The sequence below is a fragment of the Balaenoptera musculus genome, chromosome 4 (genome assembly GCF_009873245.2).
Source record: "Balaenoptera musculus isolate JJ_BM4_2016_0621 chromosome 4, mBalMus1.pri.v3, whole genome shotgun sequence".
Lineage (NCBI taxonomy): Eukaryota > Metazoa > Chordata > Mammalia > Artiodactyla > Balaenopteridae > Balaenoptera > Balaenoptera musculus.
The window spans coordinates 31589129-31615026 of record NC_045788.1 but is presented as its reverse complement, the minus strand read 5'-3'; the positions used below and the strand labels follow the sequence as shown (position 1 = coordinate 31615026).

Below are 25898 nucleotides of genomic sequence, written 5' to 3'. Positions count from 1 at the left end.
GGTGACTATTTCCTTTCCCATGTTAGGGAAGTTTTCAACTATAATCTCTTCAAGTGTTTTCTCAGGCTCTTTCTTTTCCTCTTCTTCTTCTGGGACCCCTATAATTCGAATGTTGGTGCATTTTGTGTTGTCCCAGAAGTCTCTGAGATTGTCTTCAATTGTTTTCATTCTTTCTTTATTCTGCTCCTCAGCAATTATTTCCACTATTTTGTTTTCCAGCTCACTTATTCGTTCTTCTGCCTCAGTTATTCTGTTATCGATTCCTTCTAGTGTATTTTTCATTTCAGTTATTACATTGTTCATCTCTGTTTATTCTTTAGTTCTTCTAGATCTTTGTTAAACATTTCTTGTATTTTCTCAATCTGTGCCTCCATTTCTATTTCTGAAATTCTGGATCATCTTTACTATCATTACTGTGAATTCTTTTTCAGGTAGATTGCCTATTTCCTCTTCATTTATTTGGTCTTGTAGGTTTTTGCTTTGCTCCTTCATCTGTGACATATTTTTTGGCCATCTCATTTTTTTTTTTATGAGTGGGATTGTGTTCATCTCTTACTGGTTGTTTGGCCTGAGGCTTCCAACACTGGGCTTTGTAGGCTACTGTGTAGAGCTGGGTCTTGGTGCTGAGATGAGACACTCTGTGGGACCTCACTCGGATGAATATTCCCTGGGGTCTGAGGTTCTCTGTTAGTCCAGTGGTTCGGACTCAGCGCTCCCACTGCAGGAGCTTTGGCCCACCCGTGGGCTCATGAACCAAGATCCTGTAAGCTGCCTGGGGCAGCAAAAAAAAAAAAAAACCACAGTAACAAAGTAAAAAATTAGATTAGGAAACTAACAGATATGTTAGGAATATAAAAATAAAAATATAGATGAATCAACAACCAGAAGGTACAACAGTACCACAATAGTAAAAAAGAGGAGGGGGGGGGGAAAAAGGCTGGAAAAGGCCTTGGCTGTGGAGGGCAGGGTCTAAGCAAGGGTGAGGTTTGGGTGGTGGGTGGGGCCAATGCTCAGGACCACTGACAGGGCTGGAAAAGGCCCTGGGGGCTGTGGGGGGGTGGGGCTTAGGCTCAAGGAACAGAAGGGGCCCAGGCATGCCCCCCACACCTGCTCTCAGAGGGCAGGGAACCTCACCTGGGAGCCCAGCAGGCTTTCTGGGCTCAAACGCCCTCTGCTCCTCTCCTGCTCCTCCCAGAGGGCCCTTCCCACCTGCCTCTCCTGGACTCTCCAGCCTCCCTCCTATGCCCCTAAGGACCCACGTGGCCTGGAGCGGGGTTTGGAGGGCAGGGGGTCGGCCTGGGAGCTCAGCATGCTCCCTGTGCCCGAGTGGGTGTGGCAATCGCCCTCTGCTCCTCTGGTCTGGGATGGCCCCTCCCACCTGCCTCTCCTGATTTCCCCGGCCTCAGGGTCGCTGATCCTGTCTGGCCTCCACTTCACCTCCCTGTTCAGTCCCCCTACATCCTGCCGGTTCACTTTGGGGTTCCTCCCGTCTCCCTGGGCGTCAGAGTCCCCTACCAGTGGCTGGTAGGTGCCATAGTTGTGGGGAAACGCTAACTCTGCATCTTCCCACGCTGCCATCTTGACTCCGCCTCCATGTTTATTTATTAGTAGAAAATATCCATGCAAGAGAAATTATACATGAGTTTATGCTTAAAAGAATAGATTTTTTTCTAGTGTCAAACTATAAGTTGGTAACGGATATAGTTAAGGAATTTAACTAGTGATCTTTAACTCCAAAGTAAATGTTAATTTTCAAGCTTTTCAAATAAGTCATGAAAATTACCTAAATCTTAAATTGAATTTAGATTTTAAATTTAAAAATGCTGAGTTATGAAATGTAAACTTCACAAGTCCCATGTTTATGCTTGTTATCTACTATTGTTTATGCTTGTTATCTACTATACGTATACCCATTTGTAGCATCAAATATTTTCAATAGCTTACCAGTTTTTGTATATAATATTATAATATCAGCATGTCTATTTAATCAATCACCCTGCAGCACTTGAGGGTGATTCTCATTTACCCAGAGACTCCTCATTATTCTGTGTAATTCTGAATACAATTTCACTACCCATGCAGAAACCAATGCAAGAAGTGTAGAAGGCATTACACTTGTGATGGGAATAACAGATAAATTTCAAATTTTAGGTTGTAAAAACAATGTCTAAAATGTTTACTGGGCATTAGGGTCAATTTTTAAGAATGGAAGAGGTGTGAAAAAATGTAAGGGAATGTCTTAAAAAGTTAATCCAAAGGAATGTTTAAAATACATTAGCATCTCAGAATAAATCTCGACCAATAAATCTCGACCTAGGTAGTCCAACAAATCTTTCAGAGTTTAATAGCAAAGATATTAGGTAGGCTGTTTATATTTTGTTTTGGGAAAGCACTTATGGAACACAGAAAGATTGTTCATATTTTGGAAGAGGCAACAGAGTGTGTAAGATCACAGATGCTATCACAGGTCCACTAGAGGTACTGTCATTCTTTTCTAATGAACTACAACTTGTTTGCTAACTGAACACTTCAGTGATTATTCTGCAACTAACCCACTCAGAAAGGCAAGAATACTCTTTACTTAGATGCTTTAGATGTCAAGAGAAATTAAAAGGGCACTTCTGCTGTTAAAAAAAAAAAAAAAGTCCTTCCTGTTGCCACTTCTTGGCTCTGTAAGTCTGAATTTATTTTAGATTCTAAAAACGAAAATTTTCATCATAGCTATGCTCATCCAAGTCTATTCCACCATCAACAAAATAAGCAAAACTTTTTACTTTTTTAAAGCCTAGCTGTCAACTGAACAGTTGCCTTTTCTGAATTTTTTTTTAACCATCTCAGACTTTTAGAGCACTACTGGTCTACCTCCATGACTTTAAATGTGACTTACGTGACCTATGTTTCAGGACAGAATTGTGTTTCCTCTTCTTTGGAACCTTGCTTCTCATGACCTGGGGGCTTGTTACAAGAACAGAAACTCAGGCCCCATCCCAGATGGGCAGAATCAGAATCTGCATTTTAAAAAGATCCCCAGGTGAATCACATGCACAATAAGGTCCAAGAAACACTGCTCTAAAAGACAGCAGATGCTTGGCTGTGCATTAATTTTCATAAAGAATTCCCTTTCTTTTACTCAGGGAAAACTTCCACTTTCAAAAGTAAATTTTCCCTTAAAAATATCAGTTTATGAAAGGAAACAGTTACAGTTCTCTTTTTATATATTACAACTTCCAGATGCATCAGATTTTGGGGTGAGGAAAGGTCATTTTGAGTCATTGGTTTTCAAAGGGTTGTCCCCCTACCAAGAGCATTAACATCGCCTGAGAACTTGAATCCGATTCTGTGTTTTGACACCCAATCTGTGTTCTTAAAAGCTGTCCAGGTGATTATAGTGCACATTCAAATTTGAGACTGTTTGGCAAACATTAATGTTCATAGAGTCACCTGGGAAGTTTGTCAAACAGTGGGTTCCCAGATCCCTGGCTAGATCTATTGGATCAGAATCTCTGAACAGTGAAACCAGGAAATATGCATCTGAAATTAGACCCCATGTAATTCTGATGCAGGTGATGAGGAAACTGCATTAAATACCAAGATTTAGAGCAGTGGTTCTCAGACTTTGCTGCACATGAGAGTCATTTGGAAAACTGAGTCCTGAGGCCAAGGTCACACTCCACACCAATTAAGTCAGAAATTCTGGAGGTGGGACCCAGGCAACAGCACTATTTTATACAGATGATTTTAATGTGCACCCGAGTTTGAGAAACAGAGCTCTTAGAAAGCATTAGGAAAGAATGATGATAGCAGGTGGCAGTGTAGCATGGTGAAAAGGGCAAGTTACTACATCTAAGTATCATTTTTTTTTTTTTGGCTGTATAGTGGGGAACTACCTAAAGATTAAAAAATAAATGCAAAGACCCTTGTAGTTTCCATTCCTTTTATTAAGTGCATCCATTATGATGACCTTCCTTTGGTTTATATGCAAGACAAGTTCTTTCCAGGCTTGAGGAAAAAAAAAAAAAAAAGAATATCAGCACTTGTAAGTTGTCCTACAACAAATACTCTTCCTACTTACAGTATGTTTTCTTGAAGGTAAAAAATGACTTGAGGCTGTTTGACTTGCTTAGCAGTTATGCTATGAAAGGTCATCCACACTTTTCTCTCTCGTTTCACCCACCTGCTTAGCTCATGTTGCCAAAAAACTGGGAGAAAAATGTACGGAGATTTCCACCTATGGGTGTTTTTGATTGCGTTTTTAGCAGTTACTCAGTTTCCACTGGTCTTTTTGAAAAACTAGATTTAGTTTTACCAGGAAAGATCTGCCACCTGATGGTTCAATGTGGTAATAGCAGGCTGTGTAGTGGCTTCAGAGAGAAAAATGGTCTTCATGAAGTTCAATATAATACAGAGACCAGAGTCACGGTACAGCTGCCTGCAAAGACAGATGCTTTAGTAAGCTTCTAATGTGTCTTACCTTGGCATTTTCTCTCTTTATAAAAAAAAGAAAACTCATTTTCTAACCAAATAACTGATTACTAATATCTCTTTAAAAAGGAAAACCTGGTATCTTTTCTGAGCAAGTAAATTTGTATGAAAGTTGTTCTTTACTGACGTATACCACAAAATGATCATTGGATGTGTAAAGTGGTCAAGACAGTCATGGGTCTAGGAAACTGGTATTTCTAATATTCTCGTCACCATTAAAATTCTTTTTAATTGAAATGCAAAGGAGATTCATTTGAAGTCCATCTAAGACATACTGTTTGTCTGCACTAAATCATATCTGTTCAGCTAATTTCATCTTTCAGAATAGCTTAAAAGACAGTAAAGAAGCCAGTACTGATTTTAATTCCATTCCAACAGTTTAAGAAAATGTCCATAAAGCTAATCCTGTGTAAATAAATCTCCCACCCCTTACTAATACCTGCATACTCAATCAGTCAGTCTCTTCTTTCCTCAGAATGGGCAGCCGCATCCATGTCTACCCAAATGGATCCCTGTTTGTTGGATCAGTAACAGAAAAAGACGGTGGGGACTACTTGTGTGTGGCGAGAAACAAGATTGGGGACGATCTGACCCTGATGCACGTCAGCCTAAGACAGAAACCTGCCAAAATTGACCACAAGCAACATTTTAAAAAGCAAGTGTTTCACGGGAAAGACTTCCAAGTCGATTGCATGGCTTCCGGCTCACCAGTGCCCGAGATATCCTGGAGTCTGCCTGATGGGACGATGATAAATAACGCCATGCAGGCCGACGACAGTGGCCCCAGCGCCAGGAGGGTCACCCTCTTCGACAACGGAACCTTATACTTCAACAGAGTTGGGATGGCAGAGGAAGGAGATTACACGTGCCATGCCCAGAACACTCTAGGGAAGGATGAAATGAAAGTCCACCTAACAGTCATAACAGCCGCCCCACGGATCCGGCAGGGTTACAAGACCAACACGAGAGTCAAGGCTGGAGACACAGCCGTCCTTGACTGTGAGGTCACTGGGGAACCCAAGCCAAAAATATTTTGGTTGCTGCCTTCCAATGACATGATTTCATTCTCTAAGGACAGGTACACATTTCATGCCAATGGGTCTTTGTCCGTCAACAGAGTGAAACTGCTCGATTCTGGAGAGTACGTATGTGTGGCACGAAATCCCAGTGGGGATGACACCAAAATGTACAAACTGGACGTTGTCTCCAAACCTCCATTAATCAATGGTCTGTATACAGATAAAACCATCATTAAAGCCACGGCAGTGAGGCATTCCAAAAAACACTTTGACTGCAGAGCCAAAGGGACGCCATCTCCTCAAATCATGTGGATCATGCCAGACAATATTTTCCTCACAGTTCCATACTACGGAAGCAGAATCACAGTGCATAAAAATGGAACCTTGGAAATCAGGAACGTGAGGCTTTCAGATGCAGCCAATTTTACCTGTGTGGCCCGGAATGAAGGAGGAGAGAGTGTGCTGGTGGTACAGTTAGAAGTACTGGAAATGCTGAGAAGACCGACGTTCAGAAATCCACTTAATGAAAAAATCGTTGCCCAGCTTGGAAAGTCCACAGCATTGAATTGCTCTGTTGATGGAAACCCACCACCTGAAATAATCTGGATTTTACCAAATGGCACGCAGTTGTTTCCCAGTGGACCAAAGAATTCTCAGTATCTAATAGCAAGTAACGGCTCTTTTATCATTTCTAAAACGACTCGGGACGACGCAGGAAAATATCGGTGCGCAGCAAGAAATAAAGTTGGCTATATTGAGAAATTAATTGTATTAGAAATTGGCCAAAAGCCAGTGATTGTCACTTATGCACGAGGAACAGTTTACAGTATCAGTGGAGACACTCTGTCGTTGCGCTGTGTCTCTGATGGAAGCCCTAAGCCACGTATCAAATGGACTGTGCCAAGTGGTTATGTAATAGACAGGCCTCAGACCAGTGGAAAATACATACTGCATGAAAACGGCACCTTAGTCATCAAAGAGGCAACAGCTTATGACAGAGGAAGCTACGTTTGTAAGGCTCAAAACAGTATTGGCCACGCACTGATTACTATTCCAGTAATGGTTGTGGCCTACCCTCCCCGAATTACAAATCGCCTACCCAGGAGCGTCCTCACAAGGACAGGCGTGGCCGTTCAGCTCCACTGTGTGGCCCTGGGAGTCCCCAAGCCAGAAATCACATGGGAGATGCCTGACCACGCCCTGTTCTCAGGGGCACACAAAGGGAGGACACATGGAATTCAACGTGGAATTCAACATTTTCACCCACAAGGTACCCTAGTCATTCAGAATCCTCAAACCTCAGATTCTGGGATATACAGATGCACAGCAAAGAATCCACTTGGAAGTGATTACGCAACAACTTACATCCAGGTAATCTGACAGAAAATAAAACTACCTGAACAAAGTCAACATCTGGACAGAATTTACTTTTTGGAAGAAGTTTAATCAAAGGCAGCCATAGGCATGTAAATGAATTTGAATACACTTACAATATTAAATTTATAATAGACATGAAAAAAAAAAAAGGACTTGTAAATAAATGCATTATGAACTGATACTGATTTTTTTTATAATGGATCATCTCAAAACAAACTTTTAACTTAAGGCACTTTTATTTTGCCAACAAATAACAATGAACATTAAGAGAAAACGATCGACCATAAAATAACAAGTGGCTAATGTACCTGAATTCTTCATTAAAGAATGGACTTTTTTTTTTTTTCTTTCATTACCATTTGCCTAGTGTCCACCTTCTATTAATCAATGTTACAAGCATGGCGCTGAGGACAGACACAACGGAAAAGATTAAATTTGCGGTCGATGTAAATTTGCCATCCTGATGTATAAATACTGTGGTCAGTTTATAAATATTTTACTAAAACCCACAGAAAATAAGCGCTGAACTGTTTTATGATTCACCATTTTGTGCACACTGAAAATTTTCATTGATGGGGAATACAAAAAAAGGTTTTAATAACTGCATTTAAAAATAAATGCAGGCTGAATTTCCACTTGTAAAAAAGCAACTTAACACCTGCACATCATAAAACGTGAAAAGGGGGTTGATTACATCTATCCCAAATAAAGCCATTAAAAAGTTTTTAAAATACACTGAAACTTCTTTATAACTTCAAAATCTAGCTCAGGCACCCCTGGTCTGGAACTATTTGTTTATTAGGAACACTTTCTTAGGAGGAATCAATCATTGCTCTATGAGCATTTATTCTATAAGGTGATAATCCTTTGTGACAGGGAAATGTTCGGGAAAATCTAGACCAAATACATATAATGGAGTTTCACTGTAGTTAAAATTTGATCAACCCTATACAAAATGTTGCTTTTTGTAATTCACTGAATTTATTTATATTACATGCTTAATTCAACCTGAATTAATTTAAGGGACAATATGATTCAGCTTTTCTAACTCTAGAGGCTAGGATTTTCCAGTGTAATTTCTCCAGCATCTATTCAATTATTTGCCTATTATTTAAGAAGACTTATAGGAGACTTGACTTACTTAATAAATGAAAAAGAAGAAAATGCCATAGGTCTTGCTCAGATATCTCAGCACACAAAACCGAGAACTACATTTGCCCCTGTCAATCAGTTGAGACAGACAGATGATGGGGGGGACTCACTTCATCGTGTTTTCATCACACCAACTTTCAGCTTGCCCCACCTAAAGAGGTGACCTGATTCCTACGTTCTTTGACGTTGGTATCCTGTGGCCACAAGCAGTCAAGGGATACTCGTTCTAACAGTGATCTCATTCTACTTCTGGACCAAGAGGAATTAAAAAAAAGAGGACAAATGTAACCCTATTAGGAAGAAGCCTACTGTGTAAACAGGTGTATCTAAGGGCTTCTTATGTCCAACTCCATTCTATTTCAAAGTCTTTAAGGGAAACTGGGGTCTCCATCTTATCCTAAGATAATTTCCTCTTTGTCTCACCAAGCAAATTACCAGGTTCTGCCGAAGGACAGGGCTTTCCTTTGTGATCATTTCAAGACAAATCAATGCATATTCTAAAAAAGAAAAAGAAAACTCTCAGGAGAGAGGATTAAGTGGGAGGAAATATGATAAGAATAGAATTGAAAATTCCAGTTTCTCTCTGTATAGGACACAGGGGAAAACCAGTTCTAGGTTTTTCCTCAACTCTCTGTAGAATCGTCGAATTATAGGGCCTTACCATATCTTAGCTTTCCCACCTAAAAAAAAAAAAGGAGACAACAACAAAAAGCTATGCCCCACAGCTTTCAAGTGCAAAATGATTAATAAATTAATTTCACTAACTTCTGCAAAATATAAAGTGCATACAAATGCTATGCAATTATAACACTCATTCTTGAAACAGTCTTACTTCTGTTTGCAATATTGAGCTACAAATATATATGGTTCAAACTGAAAAGTGGCATTTTAAACACCAGTAATTCTTGAGAAGAAGTAAAACAACAATCAGGACAGAACATGACCGGTACTCACTAGGCACGACATTCACATTTCAGTTGTTTTGCCAAGGCAGTCATTATATGACAGATTACTTTGAAGAAAAAAGAACTTCATGAACTCTAAGTATGACTCTCAAGAGGGAAAAAAACAAAAAACAAAAAAAACCCTGATATACAAAACCAGCTGAAATGTCAAGATTCATCTTCTGAAAGCAGATAGAACATGTTAATTTAGTGAAAAGAATGGTCTTTAATGTTTTGGCAAAGTCTTTTCCAGCCCAGAGTAAACATGAAATGAGCGGGCTGGAGCGAAATCGTTTCACAGTGTACAAAGCAGTTCACATGGATGCTGCCACAGCAAAGTAAGCGGACATGTATTTGAGGTCATTTGCATGAGTCAAACTTTGCAATGAGTAACTCACCTGGGAAGATATAAATTATTTATATAATGATTTGCAAAGGAAATGATCTACTAAAGTTGTACCAGCTACATTTAAAAAAAGTAGTTCTACGTGGTTTGCTCATTATAGACAAATCTATTCACAGTATGCGCGACTACGTTACAGGTAAATTCATATGGCAAAAGAAAATGAATTAACACAGAACATGGGAAAATATCCCCCACATGTTTTAAAATGCCCTGCAATTTTCACATTCAAAATTTTATGCATCTAAATCTAAAAAAATATTATATGGAATACTCTTAAGTTACACAAACTGATAATAATTTACTGTATTTTTTACTCTAATAGGAGCAAATTACCACATACTTGAACAAAGTTAAAATAGTTACTATTTCTTTATAATAAATTTGATGTATAATTTACTTTACTTGTGCTTTTTGCACCAATTTATAAATACAGTATATGCAATACACAACCAAGACAGACACCAACATTAATATTTAAATTCAAAATAGCAAATACTTACCATACAAAATAAACAGCAAATACATCTCTTATGAAAACCAGAGCCCCCCTGGACTTGGGGGCCAGATTCTCTGGAAACCATGTCAAGTTTGAGCACTGTGGAATCTCAGGCCAGCTGCGAGATTTTTTTCTCAAGTTGGCATAAGGTTCAGGAGAACCAAAACTGGACAGAGTCATTTTTGCCAAATCTGGCAAATAATTGGAACAATTCCACTGTGGTTCATTCCGGCCTTTAGAATTTACATGTTGTACCTTCACAAAGACTCTGGTCAATGATCTCGCCACTGAAAACAAATTTAGTAGTACAGCTACTTCTAACAGGCTTCCACGTACCTTAGGGTGGCTCTCACAGAAGCCTTGGGTTAAGTTCTTGGTCTAAGAAGTTTAAGTACTAAGCAACAATCTGTTTCAGCACCTTTTGACCACAACAGAAGCAAAGAAAAATCCTACATAAATAAGAACAAAGTTCATAAAGTGCTTAAGAAATTACAAACATTTCAAATTAGAGCGATGCAAATAAATGTCCATCTCGCCACCAAAGGTGAATGCAGAATAAATGGGTTGCTCTCTTGTCAAGATCTGACATGCCTTTCAAATCAGTAGTTTGGTCCGGCACAGTTTGCAAAAAAACCCCATAAAACAAAACAAAAAAAACCCCCAAAAAACAAAAAACCAAACTTCATCATTAATGAATACATAAAAATTTTAAATCCACCATAATCCATTCTTTCTATAACTACGAGATTCAATAAAAGCACCAATTTCAAAAGGTCTGCTACCAAACTCTTCCTGGAGTTAGGCCCACATGATCCACATTTTTAAACCTACTTTCAAATTGAATGAAACAAAACCAAACCACACCTTTTCCTTTACTTTTTGTTTAAACACCTTTGTATGAAATATAGCGTAAAATATAGGAAAACGCCAAAGAAATGACAGAACAAAGGGACATTTCTAAAGATGACTAATGCATTAAATGTGATTTTCTATTTTTCAGTGCAAACGAAAAACTTCATGTCTTTGTTCTCTTGCAGACTCAGAAGTGTGAAGGGTGCCCGTAGGGAGTCACTCCTTGCTGTGGCTGGTTACCTAATGAGAAAAAGAAACTCCAGTAAAATTGCAGATGCAAAATGATGCCACAGATCGATGGTACGCTCTTGTCACTGTTCCTCTATTCCTGAGGCTGGTACTGAAAGCAGACTGACTGGTCAGGCAGTATAACACTAGCCCAGACACCTGTGTGGCCCAGGTCTTAATACCACTGCTGAATTCATTCCGCAGAGGGGCCACCTCTACGTCAGAGTCCCACAACGGCCGGCAAGAGGCCTTGGGATGAGGGTCATTGGCCCGCCAAAAGCCTGTATCCCTGAGCTAAGAAACATCTCAATACTAACATAAAAAAGGACTGTAAGTATCATAGAACATGAAAAGTTCTGGAAACTTTATAAAAGCACATCAGAGATTCTACTTTAACACTGACGTTATAATAGGTGAGGGAGAAGTAGCTTGAAAGGGGCAATTTTCTGTAAATGGCCATGGATACATCAGAGAGAACCGTGCAAGAGTGTATGCATGGGAGAGACAGGCTGTGTGTGTGACGCGAGTGTGTGCCTGTGCACATGTGTCTATGTGCACATGTGTCTATATGCACACCTGGACAAATAAAGAACAGTGAGTAGGTTCAAAAAAATGACACAGGCTTAGAAATAGCTACTGCTTGCACAACTCTGGTGGGACTATTCAAATCCAAAGGCCCCATTCACACGGATTATGGCATAAATGCAGCCGGCTGGAGCTGTGCAATGGGCAGCTCAGCTTAGTTGCCCTTATTCAACAAAGGAGGCTGGCATCACTGCTCATGTCAGGCATCAGAATACATGTTGTGGTTAAGAGGTGGGCTCTGGAAGGAGACAGTCTGAGTTTTAGTCCCAGCTGCTGGCCGAGTGACCTTGGGCAAACGAGAAAATGTCCCTGTTCTTTAGTTGCTTCCTCATCTGTAATACGGGAATAGCAATAATACCTCGTCACACAAGGTGGTTTAGGAATCAAGTGAATTAATACATGTAAAGTCATGGGTCCAAGAAAGTGCTCCAGAAATGACAGCAAAACCCTCCCCCCCAAAAAAAAACAAAAACAAAAACTGCATTCTGTGAGCCCTTGGAAATAGGAACCAAGAGTATGCTCCCCAGATAGGTGCTACTCCATAAAAATCGTAGGTACATACCTCCAATCACTAGAAAAAAAAATTAAAATATAACATGTTGTCTCCACCTTAAAATTATATTCTCTCTTTAGCCGTGCAAAAATGTGAACTCTGGGGGCTTCCCTGGTGGCACAGTGGTTAAGAATCCACCTGCCAATGCAGGGGACACGGGTTCGAGCCCCGGTCCGGGAAGATCCCACATGCCGCGGAGCAACTAAGCCCGTGCATCACAACTACTGAGCCTGCGCGACTAGAGCCCGTGCACCACGACGAAGAGTAGCCCCCGCTCGCCGCAGCTAGAGAAAGCCCGCGTGCAGCAGTGAAGACCCAGTGCAGCCAAAAATAAATAAATAAATAAATTTAAAAAAAAAAAGTGAACTCTGGAGCTGATGAAACACAGTGAAATTTTAACCACACGTGTGTTTAACAGACCACACCGATGGAACAGTTGTTGGAAAAGACTGACATGATTTAACTGAGGGAAATAGTTTTAAAGGAAAACAACAACAACAGACCTTGGTTATGCCCTCGGAGAGACACAGGGTCTAGGAGAGGTGCCCCCTCTGCCCAGGAAAGCACACGGGCAGCAGCCAGCCAGGACATTAAGACTAGAGCCAAGCTGCCCCTCTCAGTCATCAACTGGCCCTCTTCCCTACAATATCCCACCAGAGCCACACCACTCACTGCCTTCAGAACTCGCTGCTCGTCGCTCTGTGCCTCAGAAGCACAGAATCGAGAAATCGCTAGTCTCCCTGCTCGCTGTATGGATGAAAAACTGCATGATCCAGATAATGGTGCTAGAGCCGGCAGCAGAATTTAGGTCTCCTGACTTCCAGGCCAATGTTCTTTGTATCACAGGGGCCTCGCTCCCATTTCTAGAAGAGTTGCCCATGCCGTGACTCCAGCACAGGGCGACTGGATTCACGGGAGCCGGCTGCTGGCACCGGGATGAGGTCTGATGGAATGGTTGTCGGCATGCGCCCTAGAAAGGTAGCACGCCGGCACAGCAGCAAGATGAACCGGGGAGAAACGCTGTCCTGCGACGCCGCCTGCCGCGTTATGGGTCTTGATTTCTCTTAGTCGCTATCAGGAAGGGCAGGGGGGTGCCGTGGTAAGAGCGGTCATGGCCCTAGTGACCAGGGGATAGGTCTGGTGCTGGCCTCTCCGTATCTGGGTCTTGGGGGCGGGGCGGGCACCTCCTCCATCGTACACTGGAGGGTATCAGCCCAGAGTTGCTCTCTGGGACATCTAGCTTTATAAGAAAAGCACCTGGCGTTCCACAGGGACCCCAGCTGGAAAGAAACACTCCCAGATTCAAAGAGAAGCAACAGGAAAACATCCTCGCTGAACTCAAGGAAAAGCCTGGGGCTTTTCCGGAAAAGAAGCATTCAAACCAACACGAACAAAATGAGAAGGGCCCGGACTAAAACGCACACGAAAACGGCACCAAGGAAGACAGTGTGCTGGCCGTTTTTGAGGAACTGCCACCTGTGTTTTGCTCACTGGCTTGTTTTTCACGTCCCGGGAGCCATCTGTTCCGGACGGAGGGTACTTACTGGAAAGCTGCTTCTGGAGCTGCCGCACCAGAGCGGCCGTCTGCTGCTGTTGCTGCGTCTGCTGCAAGCCTTGCCTGGGAAACTGTAACCCAGAGAAAGGAGGGAAATCAGCGCTCAGCACAGACGAGAGCAGAAGGTCTGCAGCACGCTTTGAAGCCCTGCGCAGGACCACGCCCAGTGCGCGGACACGGACCTTCAGCCAAGCCTGGTGGACACCTGGGCATTACCTGAAAGTGCCCCATCCATTCCAAAACCCGTCTCCGGGTGGTGACCTAGCCTTTGCTGGGAGAGCCCTGAGGAAGGAGCCCAGCCATGCCCAGTGGTTCACATACCCTTGTTACCTCAGCCTTCACCAGTTGGCTAGTTGGCATCACCATGTTACAAACCATTTGCATCAGCAAACTGAAAGCTGTCTGGTGGGAGGATTGGGTCAAGCACCACAGGCCTGGCCTTGGGCGAATGGAGGCAAGAGCGTGGTGAGGAGGGCAGGGGCCTGGACTCATCTGGGACTGTGCCCTCCTGCCTGACGGAGGATGAAGGTCGGGCGGGGGCGAGCCCGGTGAGGCACCGAGGACCACACGTTAAGGAGGTGCTGGCTTCCAGGGTCGTACACGTGCCGGCATAATATGAGGGCCCGAGGGCCCTGGTTCTAGCCATTAAGTTGATACAAGAAATCGAGATCGTTATTCCAAAGAGGGGAAAAAGAACCTATTTGGCGGAAACAAAATTACCTTTGATTAAAATCATTCATAGTGCTGATTCACTTTTTTCCTTGACCTTCAAATTTCAGACTGTCACTCTATTCTTCCTTTTCTTTTTTCCTTTCTGTCCCTCCCCACCTTCTTTCCCCTTGGCTTATTACTGTCATAGCAAAGGATGTGTTCTGATGCAAGGATATCTTAATCAGATACACATCAGAATGAATTAACTTACCTCCATAGGCCCATCCCCTACCCACCTGGGTATGGAGTGCCAGCCCCCTGGCCTCCCAGCCTCTAGTGAGGGCAGGGGCACTCCCAAGATGGCAGGACAGGAGCAGAGTGAAGTCGGGAGAGAGGAGAATAAAGTTTTGGGTGTTTTTTTTTTTTTTTTTTTTTTTTTTGCCAATTTCCTTCCTACTGGGTCTGTGCTGGTGGAACGCATCTCACCCTGGGATGGCCATGGCGCCTGTCAGCGGCCCTCTCTGTTTCTTTCCTTCTTGCCCCTCTGGGATCTGGGGGTAGTAACTGCTTCCAGCCCCGGCTGTTTCATCATCCTTAGTGTCCTTTAACCCTGCCCATACCTCTATAATTAGTCTTCTTTTACAAACTCAGTTACCCAATATGAGTGCAATATCTATTTCCTACTCAGAGCTTGCCAATATGGCTGAAAATAGCCCAGGACCGTAGGTAGGGTTGCCAGATTTAGCAAATGAAAATACAGAATGTCCTTAAATGTGAATTTCAGATAAACGATAAATAATTTTTTGGTTCTAAGTACATTCCAAATATTGCATAGGACAAATACTGCATTTAGTATAAGTATGTCCCATGCAATATTTGGGACATAATTCTACTAAAGAGTTAATCATTGTTCACCTGCAACTCAAACTAATTGGGAGTCCTGTCTTTTATTTGGCAATCTTAAATTAGAAGGCATTGCCGGGTTAATTCTTTTAAAACCGAGTATTTGGCATGACCACTGGCTCAACTATTTCTCTCCCACTAGACTATGGGTGACTGCAGGATAGACTTGGGCTTATTCCCTTATGTAGCCCTAGTATCCAGCTTGCCAGGCACATAGTAGGTGCTCAATAAAAATGAACAGAATGACTAATTCTAAAGTGCCTTCAATTTCCAAATAACAAGGTAGGTACACTTCCACCAAAGTTACTATTTTCCCTGATACAAAGCAGGAAAATAGCACTTTTCCTTTTTTTTTTTTTTTCCCTATTTCCCAACTCAAGAGGAAAAAAGAAAACAAAAACTCATCTTTCATTGATGTGGAAATGTTAGTAAAATAAGAAGTGCTTTCTCTTCTATTCAGGGGTTTCCACACTTATTTGGAAATATCACCCTATTTTTTTTTTAACATCTTTATTGGAGTATAATTGCTTTACAATGGTGTGTTAGTCTCTGCTTTATAACAAAGTTAATCAGCTATACATATACATATATCCCCATATCTCCTCCCTCTTGCGTCTCCCTCCCACCCCTCTAGGTGGTCACAAAGCACCGAGCTGATCTCCCTGTGCTATGAAGCTGCTTCCCACTAGCTATCTATTTTACATTTGGTAGTGTATATATGTCCATGCCACTCTCTCACTTCATCCCAGCTTACCCTTCCCCTCCCTGTGTCCTCAAGTCCATTCTCTACATCTGAGTCTTTATTCCTGTCCCGCCCCTAGGTTCTTCAGAACCATTTTTTTTCTTTCTTTTTTTTTTTTTTAAGATTCCATATATATGTGTTAGCATACGGTATTTGTTTTTCTCTTTCTGACTTACTTCACTCTGTATGACAGACTCTGGGTCCATCCACCTCACTACATATAACTCGATTTCGTTTCTTTTCATGGCTGAATAATATTCCATTGTACATATGTGCCACATCTTCTTTATCCATTCATCTGTTGATGGACAGTTAGATTGCTTCCATGTCCTGGCTATTGTAAATAGAGCTGCAATAAACATTGTGGTACATGTCTCTTTTTGAATTATGGTTTTCTCAGGGTATATGCCCAGGAGTGGGATTGCTGGGTCATATGGTAGTTCTATTTTTAGTTTTTTAAGGAACCTCCATACTGTTCTCCATAGTGGCTGTATCAGTTTACATTCCCACCAACAGTGCAAGAGGGTTCCCTTTTCTCCACACCCTCTCCAGCATTTATTGTTTGTAGATTTTTTGATGATGGCCATTCTGACTGGTGTGAGGTGATACCTCACTGTAGTTTTGATTTGCATTTCTCTAATGATTAGTGACGTTGAGCATTCTTTCATGGGTTTGTTGGCAATCTGTATGGAAATATCACCCTACTTATTTAACAAAGCCTAATATGGTGCTAGGTACTAGGCAATGTTCTAGACATTATAGGTATACATTAGCCCATTTAATCCTGATGTGGTAAGACCTATCCTAAGTCTCTCATCTGAAGTCCTTGGGGCAGATATGTTTTGGAATTCAGTGCCTATCTGACTTAACTATGAAACATTCATAATACACAGACTAATCAAGGTCTACAAAGTACTCCATAATCAAACATACTAATTTTGGGCTTCCCTGGTGGCGCAGTGGTTGAGAATCTGCCTGCCAATGCAGGGGACGCGGGTTCGAGCCCTGGTCTGGGAAGATCCCACATGCCACGGAGCAACTAGGCCCGTGAGCCACAACTCCTGAGCCTACGCGTCTGGAGCCTGTGCTCTGCAACAAGAGAGGCCGCGACAGTGAGAGGCCCGCGCACCGCGATGAAGAGTGGCCCCCGCTTGCCGCAACTAGAGAAAGCCCTCGCACAGAAACGAAGACCCAACACAGCCATAAATAAATAAATAAATAAATAAATAAAGTTTAAAAAAAAAAAAACATACTAATTTCTGCAGGAAAATACACAAATAGTCCAATAAGGTAAAATAAATGAAAAGAGCTTCAAGTCCATTCAGGTGAGCTTTTCCTACCAAAGGAATTCAGGTCAGGTTTGCCTGTTCAGTGAAATTTCAAAGAAAATTTCCATTTTTAGAGGTGTCTGAATTTCGGAAATAAATATAAGGGATCGTGAACCTTTACTGCTGTTATTCTCACTTTCAGATGAAGAAACTGAGGCTCTGAGGGCTTCTGTCACTTGCCCATGATCCCTGTTTTAAGTATTGGGGCTGGAATTCAGATAGCTTTCTGGATTCAGAGCTCAATAACCATGATCCAGTGCTGTCCTTAGTTAGAACTTTTAGCTTCCAAGTATTAATTTATTTGAAAATAATCAGATTTTCTAAATGGTTGGCTGCAAAGACATCTAATCTTAATTTATCAGCTGATTAAACGTACACAGTACATAAATATTTAACATTTGTTTATTCAACAGATACTTAGCTGCCTTCTTTATGTTCATTTAAAGTCTGCTTCAAACAGAGTAATTTATAGAACAAAACACTGTAATGATCTTGTCAGATTCCTCATTTTGAGGAGTCAAGGTAGTAACTAGGTGCCCGGGGAAGCTTGTGTGTGTGTGTGATGGGGGGTGGCGAGGGGAGTGATGGGTGGTCTGCTGGATGGCAAGACATAATATGCCTGGGGGACCCCAAGAGTCTACTGGGGTATCTGCAAGGTCAAAACCTTTTTCACAGTAATATTAAGACATTATTTACTTTTTTCACTTTCATTCTCTCGGTTGTATACAATGCAGTTTTCCAGCTGCTACACAGTGTGTGATATCACAACAAACTGAATGTCTTCTATTAACTCAGACGTCAAAGAAAGCTTCAAAAATGTAAAACGATGTCATTCTTCTAAGTTTTTATTTTGATAAATAGGCCTACTTTTCATAACAATTTTATTTCTGTTAACATGTAATGAGTGGCTAAGGAATCACAAAACCACCGGGGGAAATTCAAAGAGTCATCCTCCTAGGTTCCTCCTAGGCTGCTCCAGCACATTTGCCCCTGAATTAGAATTTCTGGGGCCAATGTGCTGGAAATCTGTATTTTTAAATGGTTCCCCCAGCTGGTCTGATGCTTGGCTAGATTCTGGAATCATCATCCCTGTTGTTGCAGTTGAAACTTTTAATTTATCAAAACAGGTCAATAAATAGGTCAACTGAGGTTTACTAGAGGCCCGAAAAACCACAATCTGTGTATGTTGAATCTTCCCTGCTTAAGTGCGATAAATGAAGAGGGAACGATTTTTCTGGACTCTCTCCATACAGGAGATGGTCCCAGTTTCTCTTACCCCTGTACTTTTTGCAGATGTTAATCCCTCCTCCTGAAACACCCTTCCTTCCCCTTAACCCTACCCTACCCACTCCTACAACTCTTACTCCTCCTTCAAAATCAGCTCAAGCACTCAGTGACTCCCTCAGGCATTTGAAGAGTGCATCACTGCACCCTCAGCACTGTGTAGATGCCTTCATTATGAAATATGGTATAACAGGACAATTGCCTCTCTCTCTCTCTAGGGTTCTGGGTTTTGGGCTTCTCGGAGGCAGGAGCTGTCCTGGGCTTCAGCTGCAAGCGCACAACGCAGAGCTCAGCAACGCCAGTCACACACCAGCCAAGGCGGCACAGTCACTCTCCAGCAAACCATTCTCTGCTGAGCTGAAAAAGTCATTTAAAAATGTATTTGATGTATTTTGACCAGTCCCTGTTGTGACAACACATTTATTCAAGAAACACTTAACTTTTCTACTCAATCATTACTAAGGTAAAACTGCATCACTAACGAATCATTTCTATTTAAATAAATGTCACTGAATCTTTTTTGTCTCAGAATAGCTGACTTACGGGGGCTCTTCCTTTCAGCAGCAGAAGCAGACACTGACTAATCACCATCAGCAGCAGCAGGGCTGATTCAGTTAGTGATGGACCTTTAGCTGCCTCAGAGCTTGTGTAGACATCTCGCCCTCTGAACTGTGTTTTCCTTTGCATATGGATAACGGGTGGGGTTTTTTCCTTCATTGCCGTGACATCCAACAAATGAGTTATCCAAATCCAGGTACTTTTCTGGATTCCGGGGATACCAAAGTGAGTAAACACAGTCCTTGCCTCCTGCCGCTGTGTCCTGACACCTGTGACCGCACTAACAGTAAGCAAAGGAACAAAGTACCAAGGCAACATTTAGTTTAAACCCGCACTGCCGATTGACAGGATGCACAGACAGATCCGCGTTCCTCTGATGGACAGAACACAAATCTTCATCCGTATCGGCTTTAGCACAATAGACTGTAGCACTGCCCAGGCCCCTCCACTGAGGGCCTGGACAGAAGGACACGTGCTCCGGAGGCCACACTCAGAGAGACCAGCGGCTGGTGGATTTCAGAGTATTTAGTATGCATTCATTTGCAAGTTAACTAGCAACTTCAACTGAGCCTTTTTTTTTCTTTTTTGATCTGCACATAGTATTTAGTGGGGGCGGGGGGGAAATCAAAAGTATCTGGCCTGTTACCACAAATCTCCCAAGAATGTCTTCCCCAACTTCCTTCCATAAATACTACTTCTCTTTTCTCTTGAAAAAAGAAAAAAAAAATTCCAAATTCATGCAAAGGAAGGCAACCTGGCTCAGTAAAGTTCTACGGACCGAATTTCTTCCATTTGAAAAGGAGAATAAGATTTTGTGGCTAATTCTGAATTCCAGAGGCATCTTGAAAAATTTCTCAATTTCTCTGACTGGAACATATGAATTCCTTGAGGAAGATTATATGACAATTCCACCCCATCTTTGACTAAAAGTTAATGCAATTATTTAAGTAACTATTGCTGCTATTATGCAAATTTTTAAAAGTATATGTTCAATATAATATGATACTGACACAAGGATCAGTCAATTTAAAAAGCCAACTTTCTAAAGCTTTCTGTTAGCATGTTTTCCAGGTCACCCAACTAGGGCACCCTAAGTTTACGATGAAAAGCTATGACAGAGCAGGATGGTGTAAACATCATTTTCTTAAAAGCTGGAAGCAGCTTTAAAGAAAAAATCGTGACCTGCTAACATAGTTGAGTCAATTTAATCGCAACAACTCATGAGCTTTAAAAGTATTTTTCAAGTCAAGAACCATAATTTAGACCAAAGTTAGAGATGCCAAATATAATTCTCCAGCAAGGGCACCCATTCTCTTTCCAGATGCTCTTCCTTCACAGAAGATAAGTGACTTAAGTAAGCAAATGACAACTCCAGATTTAATTTGGAAGCACGGGTTTTTCTTACACTTTCTTTTTCTTCACAGAAAAGTTCTCTCTGTGTTTTTGATGACCCCTTCTGAAAAAGCACTAGCTTCTGTTCTAAGTTAGTTTTGTCACTTAGGTACACTTTTCATAGCAGTGACCAACCTGCCTATAGGGGTGTTGATGATCTCGGTCCCACAAGGCCCAGCTGCTGCTGTCAACAAGGAAACAGACTGACAAGGGACTAGTCAAAAAGCAGTGAATCAACTGCAAATGGCTTTCGAGGTCCCCTGCATTCGACCCCCTCCTCCAAAGCTTCCCAAACTTCTCATATTCCTCTTGACCTCTGTTATGCGTTAAATTATGTCCCCTACCCCCACTGCAAAAGATATGTTGGCGTCCTAACTGTCAGTACCTCAGAAAGTGACTTTATCTGGAGACAGTCTTTACAGAGGTAGTCAACTTAAAGCGAGGTCACTAGGATTAGACCTGATGACTGGTGTGCTCATAAAAAAAGGGAAACTTGGACACAAACACATGTACAGGGAGAATGTCAGGAGGGGATGATGGGAAAGATCAGGTGATGTGTCTACGAGCTGAGGAGTGCCAAAGATTGCCAGTAAACCACCAGAAGCTAGGGCAGAGGTGTGGCTCAGGGCTCTCAGAAAAATCCAGCTCTGCCGACACCCAGATCTTGGACTTCTAGCCTCCAGAACTGTGAGACCATACATTTCTGATTGTTTAAGCCACACACTTTGTGGGACCTCGTTACGGCAGCCCTGGCAAACAAGTACAACCTCGCTAATGCTTCTACTACTTTGCATGTGACAGCTTCCGAAGATTCTAAGCCATCTGGTGGCAGGAAGCGAGCCTGGCATGTCACCGCTGTGCTCCATGACCTTGGGCAGAGGGCCAGCCTCCGCTGTACATACTGAGTAAGCACTTGTCAACTTGTGAATGTCACCAGATAGCAGGAGGGCAAGTCATGAGGAAGGCGGTGGCTGTGTGAGCACCATCCCTTCTCCCTTGAGACTGCGTGAAGGGCAGCTGTGAATGAATCAGAGCTGGCGTCTCTTCAACGGCCAGCACACCACCCCAGTCTCCAGCAGAGAAACAAACAGAGAAGGAAGAACACTGGCCAGTAACAAAAACTGGATCTGCTGGAGATGTTCATAATAAATATATTTATAACATCTATAATAAATCTTAGTAGAACTAATAAGAAAAGGAACAGTACCTAATGATAAAAAAGAAATATAATATTTTTGTTAATATTGCTGAGGCTGTGTGGTATTGCTCTTCTGAAGATATACAATTAGAACTTTTTTCTTATACTTCTATTTTCTTTTATTGTGAGAAGACAGAAAAAAAAAAAAAGCAATAGAATACATATCAAAATATCCCCAGCAGCACTATTTTTGCAGTTGGAAACAATCTAAATGTTTAACAGTAGGTGGGGTGGTTAAACAAGTAATAGCAGAGCAAGACAATGGACTGACTTCACAGTTGTTCAAAATTACAAACATGTGGACTAAAAGGATATATAAATAAGTATGCTGTAATAAAAGTATGCAAAAAAAAGAATTATGATAATACAAAAATCCAAGATCACTGACCATCCCTATAACTTCTAATTCTGAAATTACCTGAAATCTATTACTCTAAGTGATAAATTAGCCCATCTTAAGACTTATACAACGTACAACATGCCTGCCTTTGTACAAATAGCTGCTGCCTAGATTATAATATATTGCTCTAAATATCAAAATAAGACACTATGCTTCTCAAGGTAGCTATTTAAAAATTTCGGCTTAAAAGAAATAAAAATGCCGTAAAAAGCCTAGTGTGCATTTTCCTATCCATTAAGATTACTGTGAATGAAGGTCTTTGTTTCTCTGGAACTACTTTCCTATGAATACACTGGGAAACAATCATGAGCCTGACCTGACTGACCCGCTCAGTCTCTGGGATGGAAGTGTCTTAAGCCAGTGAGGGAAATACAACCTACTGCATTCAAATATGTCAATACTGTCTTAGAAGTCAAAACTGAACGTGCGATATATACTCGCTACACACCAAAAGTTATTAAGTATTTATGAAACTATTAGAAGAATAGAAAGATACTAAATGCTGCTTAGTTCTAGTGGAGCATGGGGTCAGCGTCTCATCTCAGTTCTGTATAAGCTGACCCTCTGCTTCCAATCGTAACGAAGAAGTTTGAAGGCAACTTCTACCCTAGTCCTGTAAATTTAAGTTTGTGATAGAATCACGTTTATTTTTTTACCCTACCCAAAATAACGATTACATTTCATGATAAGGAAAAATTTCCTTAAAAAGGAAGATCAAAATGGCCAAGGCAGAGGCTTATACAATATCCTCAAGGTGTCCTATTCCAGTCCTTTTTGGGCATTCTCAGCCCTTTACCACCTAACTCTACTCTATCCCTACTAATATACTATAGCCCTGGCCATACTGTTCCTTCTTTACTACAAATTGAAAAACCATCTATCTTTCAAATCCTGTCCTGGAAAGAGTCTACGTCGGTATTTTCCAAAGTGTGAGACACATGCAGTTAACACCGTTCGTCTTAGGGGTGGTACTCACTCAACTCATGTCGCTGAGCTCCCTGCAGAGTCGGTATTTATTTTTACAGATATTTCCAGTGTGTGACAAGTGATGTGACCACTACCACTGAGAGTAGTGATCAAATGCTTCTTTTTAGAAACCATTTATTTAAGGAAACAGGAAAAGAGGCAATTTAAAGACAAGTAGCAGGTAAGTAATAAAGAAGGGATATGGCACTAGCAAAAGTAAAAAGTACTGAGGCTTGGACCACGTTGATTGGTGCTATGCATATAACATTTTGAAATTTGATTTACAAAGCTACAGAAGCAAATTATAAGATTACATGAAAATTTCATGAAATTATATGAAACGAATTACATGAAAATTCTTGCAGCAAATGCTAACCGGCTAAACTCGGAGTTTCTTTTACATCAGTAAAGGTAATATTTTAGAAAGTACTCTCATGCTTCTTTGGGATTATAGTGAAAACTCAAAGCCAAGTTAAGATGATCTTCTAAACATATCCATACTAAGTTATCATTTTAACACTGTTTAGAATAAGCCTTGGTTTCTCAATATAAATATTTAGCCCATGGAACGGAAAAGTCTGAAGAAATTTAAAGAGGAAAAATTACATAACCTACTGAACCCCAAATATTTATTTATACTTTCTAGGAAAACAAATATACTGACTACAACAGTAACACAACCCTACTCTGATGAACTGCTGGGGAGAAACTGCTAGGGTATATTTATGCTTTTTCAGTTCTTAACAATCTTACGGGACATGAAAAATGCAATCTGCTTTTAAAGACCACCACCAAAAAAAAAAAAAAGGGAAAAAGGAAGAAGAAACCCACATGTTTGGTTTCAGAACACCAGGCCTTACCAGAGGCTGCTGGGGCTGCATGGTTTGGAGACCGAGGGTCTGACCCTGGGGCTGCGAGGACTGCTGAGGCTGCTGCATCTGGAAAGAAAGAAAAAGAATTATACATGTGAAAGTAGGAGGTTAACGTCCGTCATTCCAGTTCCCTCCCCCCATACGCCTCTGATCTAATTAGTCTGCTCCAACAAGGATGACACACACCTGCCTCCTCCGTCTTTGTCTTCCCAAACATCGTTCCTCCTTCAAGGGCAAGACCTAAATCTGGTCCACCGTGTGCTTCCAGACTACTGCAACCCCAAGGCTCTCTTCTTTGTTAGTCACAGCGTCCACAGTGTGAACCACCCTACACTATCCAGGGACATGCTTTGGACTCACTGTCTTAATTCCTCTCATACCATTTGCCCTTCCACATATTTCATTCCACCTTACGCTATCAGGGGAGGCAAGGACTGCTCGCTAGTTATCTTTTCGTTCCCTATGGTACCCAGAGGAACTCTTGAATTTAGATTTTTTTTTTTTTTTAAGGAAGATGTAGACGTGAGAAGTTCTGGCCTAAATTACCAGCATAAAATCATAAATTGTGTCCGTGAACGCTGGCTCAAATACATGGATCTTGGAAAACACTTCCAAGTCGCAAAAGAAACACAGACTAGACGTCCACCAGGGGGAACATCACAGAGGAGAGGAAAATATTAAGGGGTGGTTTGTCTCAATGACCTTTAAAGTCTCCTCCACCCAAACGCTTCATCTTGAGGATGACAGCACCAGACTTCTTTTCGGCCTCTGCATTTTTCCAACTTGGTTTGCATACTGTCCCTCAAATTCTTTGTCTTCTTTAGGGCAAGGTAATCAATAGTTATTGCCAGAAGGCATTTTTCACTAAGGGACAAGGGTCATGGATTTGGAATCCTAGCTGAGGTCTGGGCAGGCCACTCCCAACACGAACAATGCAAGTTGGACCAGAAACACAGAGACTGCAATAGGAAGCCAATTATCCACTGGGCTCTCTGTGAACCCTTTCAGGAAAAGTCACCCCAACTTTGTAATTATTAATCTGTTCCTTTATGGAGGTAGTCAGTCACCAAAAAAGGAGTAAGTATAATTTGGATGCAGAAGCAAATCATTTTTCCTTATCTCCCAGGAATGTGTTGGTAATGAAAAAATCATCAGAAGGACATACCATGTTAACTGGGATAAAAAGTACACGTTAACCAATAAGGAAGGTTTTCAAAATTTGCAGCTTTAAAAAAATGCTAGTGTAAGATAGGAAGTGGTAGATAAAAAAATAATGTAATAACTTTCCTCAGTGATCTGGAAATGAGAAATTTTAAAACAGAGAAATATAAATATCAGTCCTAAAAAATTCTGAAACATATACTTAGCACTTGGGAAAAAAATTATTTTAAGAAAATATCACTGTGAGTATTAATAGTCATAATAATGGTAATATTACCAAATGGGTGCTTCACTTGCATTTTCATATTTAGTTTTCACTACACATTTAAGAGGTGGGCACTATAATTAGTTCCATTTTATTTAGGACAAAATTAAGGATTAGAGGGGTTTTGACCACGCTGGAGATTATATATATGCAATGAGTGGGACTGGCCACCTATAGGCCACACTCCCCCCCAAACCAATTACCATATGTTTTTCAATTTTGTGATACAGTTTTTTCCACATTTTAAGAGGCACAAACTGGGATGCAATTCATGGCATCTTATAGCTGTGAAGCCCAGTTTTGTTGAAGATTTGTGGTGGCTTTGGTCTGTCAAAGTGTTGGCACTGCCAACCAGAATTTTTTGGGTCACACTGAATTCAGACCTCAAACCCACTTGAGCTAATGGTTCAAATATTTTCTTCCCACCACCAGTGTCAAGGTTGAGAACGGCAAGTTCCTTTGCTGTCCCTTTCTGCATGACAGGTTTATTTCTCATTGACCTCATACAAAGAGTATAGCCCTTGGGTAC

General features: G+C 41.4%; 2 protein-coding genes across 3 annotated transcripts in view; one reads left to right on the top strand and one right to left on the bottom strand.

The window, feature by feature from the left end:
* The window catches only part of IGSF10 (immunoglobulin superfamily member 10), a 40970-nt gene extending 32246 nt beyond the window's left edge, over positions 1 to 8724 (top strand). The window contains exon 6 of the mRNA XM_036851028.1: positions 4958 to 8724. Within this exon, the coding sequence (XP_036706923.1) occupies positions 4958 to 6881 (1924 nt within the window). The 3' untranslated portion in view covers positions 6882 to 8724. The remainder of the gene's footprint in view (positions 1 to 4957) is intronic.
* The window catches only part of MED12L (mediator complex subunit 12L), a 319598-nt gene continuing 300604 nt past the window's right edge, over positions 6905 to 25898 (bottom strand). The window contains exons 43-45 of one of the 2 annotated variants that reach the window (XM_036851029.1): positions 23932 to 24009; positions 13639 to 13720; positions 6905 to 10968 (exon numbers count right to left, since the gene is read on the bottom strand). In XM_036851029.1, the coding sequence (XP_036706924.1) occupies positions 10916 to 10968; positions 13639 to 13720; positions 23932 to 24009 (213 nt within the window). In that variant the 3' untranslated portion in view covers positions 6905 to 10915. Of the gene's footprint in view, positions 10969 to 12413; positions 13721 to 23931; positions 24010 to 25898 lie in introns of those variants that run through there. The other variant, XM_036851030.1, reaches the window with a different exon arrangement.